At 44.3% G+C, this 10567-nt stretch overlaps 1 protein-coding gene across 1 annotated transcript in view; it reads left to right on the forward strand.

Moving 5' to 3' along the window:
* The window catches only part of TNFRSF21 (TNF receptor superfamily member 21), a 64897-nt gene extending 59832 nt beyond the window's left edge, over window positions 1-5065 (forward strand). The window contains exons 5-6 of the mRNA XM_079933729.1: window positions 2070-2298; window positions 3638-5065. Of these exons, the coding sequence (XP_079789855.1) occupies window positions 2070-2298; window positions 3638-3867 (459 nt within the window). The 3' untranslated portion in view covers window positions 3868-5065. The remainder of the gene's footprint in view (window positions 1-2069; window positions 2299-3637) is intronic.
* The last annotated feature ends 5502 nt before the right edge of the window (window positions 5066-10567 follow it).

Below are 10567 nucleotides of genomic sequence, written 5' to 3' on the forward strand. Positions count from 1 at the left end.
TGAAACAAGGGGCAATGTCTTCCTGATTGAGGAGCTTGAAAATGTTTCTCTTGACAAGTGGGAGTCTAGTCATGAGGTTTCGAATGAGCGGTGATTAACAGCTGCAGGAAGAGTGCACATCACTGTCTGCACCCTGCCCCGTGTCATCTGGCCACCTGACTCCCAGATTTCCCTCTGTGCCAGAAGAACCAATAAAAATATAAGTCAACCGACTAGGAGATGCCACCAGTGTCTGCCAGATTTCTAGGGTATGGTGTCAAATGACAGGGGCAACTAGAGATGTCCAGCTGGCCTGAGTTGAGCACTGACTTCCTCCCCGGGTTTGTGTGCCGTCTCTGGGCCGTAGTCATTTCACCTGCAAAACGGGGTGATACCACTCATCACTTACGCTCATCTCCACTGTGCACCCTGGTACAAGCCATGATTACACGTCACCTGCCCGCTCACTGTAGCAGCATCCTAACTAGTCTTCCTGTGTTGATTCTTACCTCCCTAAAATCCAGCCTCCATGCACCAGCCAGAGCGGTCATGATGCTCACTGTCTCCATCTGAAACCATCTTGTTTGCTTGCTTTCTTGTTATCTTCTCTCTGATCCCTGCCCTGGAATGCAAGCTTCACAGTCTCCCCTACATCCTGAAGAGCCTATCCATTGGCTCCAGCGGGGTGGTTCTCCCTCTCTCCTTCCAGCCGCTTTTGCTCTGGTGTTCTCCTGTTCTCATTTTTTTCAAGCAGTTTTATTTACTTCCTGAGCTAGTTTGAAATGGGAATCAGGAAACGGAGGGTTTAGTTTTAGTTCTGCCACTTCCTGGCTGGGTGCCCTAAAGACAGTCACTTACCTTCTCTGGGCCCGTCTCCTTACTTGTAAAGAGAGGGTGTATTTGTTTGCAAGGGCTGCTATAATAAACTACCAGACTGGGAAGCTTAAACATCAGAAGTGTATTTTCTCACAATTCTGGAGACTAGAAGTTTGAGGTAAAGGTGTCAGCAGGGTTGATTCTCCTGGGCGTGTCGAAGATGGCCATCTTCTCCCTGTGTCTTCAACATGGCTTCCCCTCTGTGTGTCTGTGTCCTAATCTATTCTTATAAGGACATTAGTCATATTGGATGAGGGCCCAGGTGTACCTTAGTTACATCTTTAAAGGCCCTATCTCCAAATATAGTCATGTTCTGAGGTCCAAGGAGTTATGAGTTCCACATACGACATGCACATAATTCATCCCGAAACAGAGGGGAGTATGCTGGATGATATCTAAGACCATTTCCAGCAGGTACGAAATTATATTTTTGTTGGACATCTTCCTCCTCACTTTCTTGCCCAGTTTCACTCCTATGAGGTAACAGCTTGGTGCGTATGCCTCCTAATTTTTAATGTTCATACGTATCCTCTCGTGCATTTTGAAGGGTGTGTGTGTGTGTGTGTGTGTATCTAGCAATAATGTAAGTGATGGACTGTCAAAATAGGAGAAGTTATCCACAAAATACTAAATGGAACCCAAAAAAAGCATCCAAGAAGGGCTTTTAATTTCATTTTTTTCTATAATTTTTTAATTTAAAAATTATTTCTATCTTTATTTTTTATTTTAAAAATTGAAGTATAGTTGATTTAGAATCTTGTGTTAGTTTCTGATGTACACCAAAGTGATGCATTTATTCACATATGTGTATATTCTTTTTCAGATGCTTTCCATTTGGTTTCTATAATTTTTTTTTTTTTTTTTTGGCTGCATTGGGTCTTTGTCGCTGCGCGCGGGCTTTCTCTAGTTGCGATGAGCCGGGGCTACTCTTTGTTGCGGTGCACGGGCTTCTCATTGCGGTGGCTTCTCTTGTTGCGGAGCATGGGCTCTAGACACGTGGGCTCAGTAGTTGTGGCTCGTGGAATCTAGAGCGCAGGCTCAGTAGTTGTGGCACACGGGCTTAGTTGCTCCGCGGCATGTGGGATCTTCCCGGACCAGGGCTCGAGCCCGTGTCCCCTGCAATGGCAGGCGGATTCTTAACCACTGCGCCACCAGGGAAGTCCCAGTTTATATAATCTTTGAAGTATATAATTTAAAATGGTTTCTTTCCACAGCTGGAAACTGACAAGCTGGCTCTCCCGAGGAGCCCCAGCCCGCTTAGCACGAGCCCGGTCGCCAGCCCCAACCCGAAACTTGAGAATTCCACGCTTCTGACGGTGGAGCCCTCCCCGCTGGATAAGAACAAGGGCTTCTTCGTGGACGAGTCCGAGCCCCTCCTTCGCTGCGACTCCACGTCCAGCGGCTCCTCGGCGCTGAGCAGGACCGGATCCTTTATAACCAAAGGTACGGATGGTTCAGACCCACATTCATTCTTCAGCCTCCCCTCAAAGAGCCCGTGGCATCTCTCCCTCCATCAGTTCCCCATTCCAGTAGGGGCTGGGTCATCTAAATGACCTGCCCTGGACTCCAAGGTGAGGCTGGCCTGCGCAAAACGACGTCATTAGCCAGTCGGGACCTGCCTAGAAAATCTTTACAGCCCCGACTGTCTGGCCGGGAGCCTGTGTCCAGGAGTATCGGTCACCCTTGATCCTCATGATGCTATCGAGTGTGTTTCGGGGAAGGTCCGATAACGTGTGGTCTGGCAGGTTTTTTTTGTGTGTGTGCAAATTATTTACTAGGCTTGCAGAATCCAGGGATTTAAAGTATAACTTATCTTGAGAGTCTGGGGTAGAGGTTTTAGTGACTGAAATTAAATTTCGCTCTGTTAAGCTTGGTTGCAAATAACAATGTTTTAAACATCATGGGTTGGTACTTTGGGTAAATAATTTGCCACTTGCAGTTTTGAATAGCAGGGTAGGGAATTAGCATGTACACTATACTGATGACAGGTTTTTGTTAGGAATTTCCTAGTTTGGGTAACACCGGTTATATTTTACCAAAAGGGGTATATTTTATGTTGTTTTTTATATATTTATAAAATAATTCTATTTCACATATTTATATTTTATACTTTATATATTCATATATCTCTATACTTATATAAAGATTTCTATTTTAGTTTATAATTTATGTTACATATTATATTTTAGAGAATACATCTTATAAATGGTAGTAGAAGTTATAGTTCCTCACTCCATTGTAAGATATGACCCAAGAAGCAATATTTTCTTATTTATGTGCTTTTGCTCCAAGCAGTTTAATTTTAAAATATGACAATGTAATTAGGAAGTCAGATAAGCCGATTATTGACTTGGAATGTTTGAGGGGAAAGGCTGGGCTCATATCTTTGCTTACTAACATGTTACAGATGGGGAAAGTAGTGACGTTTTGTTTTTGTTTTTGTTTTTTTAAAGTTTCTTTAAGTATTTCAGCATTCTCCTGAGTTTTAGGAGAGCTTCGGAGACGTCATTCGAGTCTAGGCAAACGTCATGTTCCATCAACAACGCATTCAAGCAGATGAGCAGATCCTTGTCTGATCTCTGTTACGCACAACTTGTTTGTTATCTTACGTGCCACGTCGGTAAAAACCACGGTGGTGTTTAAAAATGTGCCTGAGCTTCACTGCCTCACCTTGCAGGGTGGGATGGGGACAGCCTGGGGAGAGGGTCGCTGTCACCGTAGCTCTCCTCCGTCCCCCAATACAGTCCCGTTACAGCTGTCCCCTCTCCTCTCCTCCCTGCAGAAAAGAAGGACACAGTGCTGCGACAGGTGCGCCTGGACCCCTGCGACTTGCAGCCTATTTTTGATGACATGCTCCACATCCTGAATCCCGAGGAGCTGCGGGTGATTGAAGAGATTCCTCAGGCCGAGGACAAGCTGGACCGGCTGTTTGAGATCATTGGAGTCAAGAGCCAGGAAGCCAGCCAAACCCTCCTGGACTCTGTTTATAGCCATCTTCCCGACCTGTTGTAGAACACGAGGAATACTGCACTCTGGAAATTACTCAATTTAGTGGCAGGGTGGCGTTTTTATTCTTATTTTTTTTTTAATTTTTGTTTTTTGGTGTGTGTGTGTGTGTGTGTGTGCGCGTGCGCGTGTGTGTGTTTAACAGAGTATATGGCCAGTGTTTTGAGTTCATTCTTTCTTTTTAAAAACCCTCCTGGGAAGTTAGCATATAAGCCTTTTCAACTGTTTCAGAATATCCACCACTGAAGTTTTTTTAGGTTCCATATTTTCTCTGTCTTGCCTTCGTATGTATTCTCAGAATTGTTCTGTGCACTTTAAATTCACTTAATGTATCACAAATACAGTGTGGCTTTTCCCACACACTGGATTATGAGGCTCTTAACTTCTTAAAAGTGTCATAGCATCTTGTGAATGCTATAAGCCGTCTTCATGTCTCAACATTCACATCTGCTTTATTATTATTATTATTATTACTATTTTATTATTTGCCATTTATGAATTTTCTTAAGGGTTCAAGAAACATAAGACCCCATTGAGTTACTGTAACGCAATTAGATCTTGAAGTATCTTTTTAACATGCCTCGTTGGGTAGTTCATATTTATGGCTGAAACTTGACCACACTGTTGCTGATTGTATGGTCTTCACCTGGACACCGTGTTGAATGCTTGATTACGTGTGCTCCCCTTACGCTATTCTGCTCTGGGCTGGAGACATGAGATCCTCACAAGCCATCATGACTTGCTATTTGAGTGGCTTGACAACTGGGCCACCAAGGAACTTGAACTTCAACTTTTAGAGATCGAGCTGTTCTGGAACATATTGCTGCACTTTGGAAAGTCACAATTGAAGTGCTGGTGACAAATGACACCTTTTCCAAAGGGAATTTGTCCAGCTTTGCTTTACAAGATGTCTTGTTTTTTATACCCACATAGTCGATAGGTCTGGTCTGCCCTCAAGGCCTCGGTCTTGGTGGGTTTCCATCATTCAATCACTTTAGTTAAAAATGGCTGCAGCTTTAAGAACTCTTGTCTGATCTATTTGCAACTCTGCTCCCATTTATACACGTGCTCTTTGATGCTTAGTTGCTGAATTCTAATGCAAAGGTGGTGTGGACTCCCTTTGTGTGGGTGGGGTTTGTGGGTAGTGGTGAGGGACTGATATCAGAAAACTGCCTTCAAGTGTACTAATTTATTAATAAATATTAGGTGTTTGTTACTTGAGTAGTTGAGTGTATTTAATCCCTGCCTTGTTCGTGTGCTCATGTTATAATTCTTTGATTAGTCTCTTGGAAAAGTGTATTCTAAAACCTGAGCGTTTCTAATCTGTGAACCACGCACAGTAGCGAAGGTTTGTGTTTGGAAAAGTACCTAGAGATTCATAGAGAAGGACTTCCAAGCATTGAGGATGAACAAGCATTTCCTAGTTTGTTGGGGGTAAATCCGAGGCTCCTGCTTTTGAGATTGTCTCTGCTTTAAGAAATGAGGATTTGGAGGTGGAGAGGGATAAATGCTGACTAGGCTTTGGAGTATATTCTTCTTAACTCAGTTCCATCTTGGAAATTAATACTATATAAGTTCATGGGCCTGTCTACACAAGTTCATAGGCTTCTATATGAAACCTTATTGCCCCTGATTAACCGCAGGGGGCTTTCTTGGCAGTATGGCAGGGTAGCATCTTATGTTGGTGGCCTATATTACATTATATTTTATCTATTATGTTATATTTTATATTTCATGGCTTATCTCCCTTAGTTTGGGAACCCTGGCTCCACAGAATTCCCACAGCCAGAACCCTTTGAGGGTTCAGCAACTTTGAGTTCCTCTTTCAGTGAGAAATGGGAAGTAGATACCCTGTCTGAACACTTTGACACCCATGTCAGTGACATGAAAGGGGTTTTCTGGTTTTGTCCACTTCCATGTGACTGGTTTCTAGAGCGCCATCCTGGGATTTGGTTTCATGGTTCTTGGGCCAAGTTTCCTTTCCTCTTTGTCACCAGAAGATAGAAACTCTTCACAAAAGGAAAACAACCCGGAATGGGTCCTGGATGGTAGTGGAGGAGACAGATTTTTTTGTTTTTCAGAGGATTTCAGGACTGCCACTTATTTTATGTGGGGTTGAGAACATCATAAATGAATGAAGCAGCGTTAACGGTAATTTGTAAATTATTCATAGCTTGGAGATGCTTTTATTAATCTTTTACACAGCTTTATACTTTACAAAGTACTTTTCATATTATGTTATTGAATCCTCACAACTATCCTATAAGACAGGGACTATAATTTGTGCCCATTTTATAGATGAAAAATAGGCTTATTTTAAAGGCTAAGGAACTTGCTTAAGGGCCAACAGCAGAGTTGTAGAGATCAGACTTGAATCTGAACCCAAGACTGTTTATTCAGGACTGTTTATCCAGAACTCTTTTGTCAGGCTGAAACAGTGGACACAGAGATCATGGTGATAAAATTTATCTGGGTTATAAGGAAAGCCCTATACCTAAGTTCAATAAATAATTGTGGAAATATAGGGAAGGGGTGGCATCTCTTGATGATCCAGGGGAAAGGGACATAGGAGTTGTGGTTAAACAGAAGCTGAATATTGAATTAACATGACATATAGCTTTTCTTAAAAAAAAAAAAAAAAAGGCAACCTTTAACTGCAGTATTAAAAAATAGAATGTTCTGGGCTTCCCTGGTGGCACAGTGGTTGGGAGTCCGCCTGCCAGTGCAGGGGACACGGGTTCGTGCCCCAGTCCAGGAAGATCCCACATGCCACGGAGCGGCTGGGCCCGTGAGCCATGGCCGCTGAGCCTGCGCGTCCGGAGCCTGTGCTCCACAGCGCGAGAGGCCACAGCGGTGAGAGGCCCGCGTACCTCAAAAAAAAATAAAATAAAATAAAATAAAAATAGAATGTTCTGATTGGAGCTGATGATAATCTCATTTGTATACTATCTTGATCACTTTGGAGGTTTTCTCCGATTGGAGCTGCCCTGCCTTGAGGGATCTGCTGAACTGGAAGGTCTCCACTGTGGGGTTGCGGGGGAAGAGTAAGAAACAGAATTGGAAGCAATGGCTGGGAAATCTACACTTGATGAGGAAGACCCATGGAGGCAGGGGAAAGGCTACCTTCAGTGATTTGAAAGGCTAAGCAAGAGACTTTTTCTTTAGAGAGTCATACTGTCTTCTCTAGGCCAACTTAGGCTAAATGCAGAGGAGCTTTGACACAACTAGGTGAGGCTGGTTTTCAGAGAGAATGGTTCCTCCTCTGAGGAGAACTTGGACGTGCTTCCGTGCTTCTGAACCTTTCACGTAAGTAAGCGTCGTCTGGGAATCAGCAGGCTGCTAAGTAGACAGATTCCCGGAAAGTTCAATTCAGGAGATTTGTGGTGACGTGGAGATCGAGCTTCCCACACCATTCTTCTGGAAACCCTCATTGGGTCACATTGAGAAAAGTGCTTTAGATCCTTGCCACTGGGGACTGGGGACCAGCCGAACGACATCTGGGAGCTCTTAGAAATGCATAGTTTGAGGCCACTTTGCTGTGCTTCTTAAACTTTAATAAGCCATGAAGCACTTGGGGATCTTGTTACAGCACAGATTCTTTTTCAGTTGTTGGCCGGGGAGAGGGGGTGCCTGGGTGGCATGGATGCTGCTGGCCCCCAGATCACACTGAGGAGCCTGAGATGAAGCTTCGGTTTCAAAGGGACTTACAAAGAGTATCACTGATATGGGAGAAGCTTGCACCAATTCCACAGGAGAGAAGAAAAAAATCTCGGATGATCTAAAGAGATTTCCACCATCAGGCAATCCAATCCTGGTCAGAATCTACCGGAATCAGCCAGAGGAGCTTTGAGAAATCCAGTGCCCAAGCTCAACTCCAGACCAATTATGCCAGCCTCTCAGGGATGGGACCCCGACATGAGCATTTTTTAAAGCTCCCCAGGAGATGCCGGTGTGTAGACAGCTCGCACAACTGCTGATTTAAGAGCTCGTGAAGAGACTGCTTCTGGAGCCTCACCCCAGAGCTGATGGATAAATCCTACAGGGAGGTGACCTGGGGATCTGCAACTGTGGTTTTGCTATAGCCAGTCCCACTCAACCCTGCAGACTTGCTTTAGGACACATAACCCTGTAAAATGTTATGTAACTGTTAGCGGGCTTCCTTGGTGGTGCAGTGGTTCAGAATCCGCCTGCCAATGCAGGGGACACGGGTTCGAGCCCTGGTCCGGGAAGATACCACATGCCGCGGAACAACTAAGTCCGTGCGCCACACCTACCGAGCCTGCGCTCTGGAGCCCACGCGTCTAGAGCCCGTGCTCCGCAACAAGAGAAGCCACCGCGATGAGAAGCCCGTTCACTGCAGCAAAAAGTAGCCCCCGCTCGCCTCAACTAGAGAAAAGCCCAGTGCAATAACAAAGGCCCAGTGCAGACTAATTAATTAATTAAATTTTAAAAATGCTATGTAACTGCTAGGAATTGATACACTACCAAGCACAGCTGGGGCAACATCTTATGCCTTAATTACACTGAAGAACCCACCTGCAACTAATCAGTTCTTCATGGCTTTGAGCATAATATATAAGGTATGATTAATCAAGAATATTTGGGAAGTGATGTTAGGAACATATGATTAAACAAGAACACTTGGGAAGTGATGTTATCCTGATTTATGTTTCTATCTGTATATTTGATTGAAGGTTCGCCAATTTCAAAGAAATGAAATAAGGTATCATGAGTCATAAACCTGCACTGACTATATCATAGACTCTCAGACTTTTACAACACCTGGGCCACTGGGGCTTCCATCTCATTGTACAGTCCTGTAGATGCAGCAAGGTCCTATCTTGACCTTTGACTTGAGAAAAGTCAATGTGATCTTTTGTTTAGCAGAATTGTAGCCCTTACCTTTGTAGGGAACATTGGACATCATCCAGGGAGACTGTGGTTTTTCAGGTGGGAAGTTAGGGCACTGGTATAAATCATAACATTGTGGCGTCCTAGAAAGAACACCGGATTTGGGGTCAGAAGTCCTTAGCCCACAGCTGCTGGAGGTTTGAGCATATCTGAGCCATCTATCAGAGTAAGGGAATATCCCAGTGGCTAAAGAGGCCCTGAGAGTTCTAAGGAAGCAAGAAGCATAAGACAGACACTGTTACCATGATCGTCAGGTCAGGCTCTGGGTCAGAGACCAGAGACCAGAGACCAGGACATATAAGAGAGAAAATTGATACAGGGAAAAGCAATTAGAAAGTGAGAACGTGGAGCTGGTAACCGAGGCAAGGCTTTGGCAGAGCCAGAGATTTCACCTTCACTTTCTCCTTGGCCTGAAACCAAGTCCAGGGTCATAGGCCTGGCAGGGGTGGGGACAGACTAGGGAATTATGGATTATGAGCTTAGCTTGAGTCAAGACAGAACCTGAAGGTCCACATGGGAGCCCAGCTGGGAGACAGATGGAGGAGGGTTCCAGAGGGTGTGTGTCCCAGGGATCTAGAACTCGTAGGTCACAAGGACAACTTTCAAGGCCTCCCAATTTAAAATCAGTGGTGGCCCGAAGCAGGAGTAGGGTGGGAGATGAGCCAAAGCCCAGAGAGTAGGATGTTAATACTTAGAAGGCCAGCAGCATGGGTTCGGCAAGCAGCCCCTCAAAGATGAAAATAGGGGTGGAAACCCACTCATGATGGTTTGAGAGTGGAGGATTTAAAGACAGGGATTTTAGGCTCCAAGTTCTCCCCCAAAGAGCCCTTCCTCCCCTAAGATCAGATCTATCTCTGGAGTTGGGGACACAATTGCCTTTATAGATGAGGATGAGGGGTGAATGGACGGCACTCAAGCAAGACAAGACAAGCAGGGCATAAAAAACCATGGGAATTGAGGAAGACAGGTGAGTGAGCCCCTGATTCCAAGGGGGAGCAAGTGAGTGGAAATGAAGTCACTTCTGGATGCAGGGGACCTGGGATTGTCCTGGAACAAGATTCTTTGTGGTCCCTGAATGTAAATATCATAAAATATGAAACTAGATCTCAACGTGGTCAAACTCTTACCTCTACCATCCAAACTTGTTGTTGAGTCATCTTCCTGAAATTTAGTTTAATTCTAACTCCAGCCCACTTCTGGCTCTGCCCCCGACCCCTGGAGGGGAGGGCTCCATCTGAAAGCAGCTTGTCCCATGGTACACGGTCTCTTCTTGATCACACTAGGGCTTAGGTAGCAAATAGCCTTTCCCTTTTTATAGAACATTAAAAGTGATAATACTAATATATAGATATAGATGTAGATCTAGTTATAGATAGTTAAATTTAGTAGCTCCAGATCTCTATGGTCCAGGAACTAGATATCATGTAAATAGAAGGAACCTTAGAGGTCATTTAATCACACTTCTCACTCCAAAGTGCTCTATTGCATACTTCACTGCAATTTAAATTCATGACCCATGAAACTTAAAAACAACCCTCCAGCCCCTGAGCTCTAAAAGTAGTCAAGTGCAACAACTCAAGTGTAAAGTGTGGAATTTTCAACTGCCAAGAAAATTGGGGAAGTGACGAAAGAATAGATAATTCCATGGCAATGATTATCTACACACTCCAATTCAGTGGTCAATTGATTTCATTTTGAGTTTTACAAACCTAACTCAAAGCCTCAGCTACACGATTAAACAGCTCAAGGGCTACGAAGTGAACATTTCCAAATATATTTCCACAGGTGCATTACA

The sequence above is a fragment of the Stenella coeruleoalba genome (assembly GCF_951394435.1).
Source record: "Stenella coeruleoalba genome assembly, chromosome: 10".
In the NCBI taxonomy this organism is placed as follows: domain Eukaryota; kingdom Metazoa; phylum Chordata; class Mammalia; order Artiodactyla; family Delphinidae; genus Stenella; species Stenella coeruleoalba.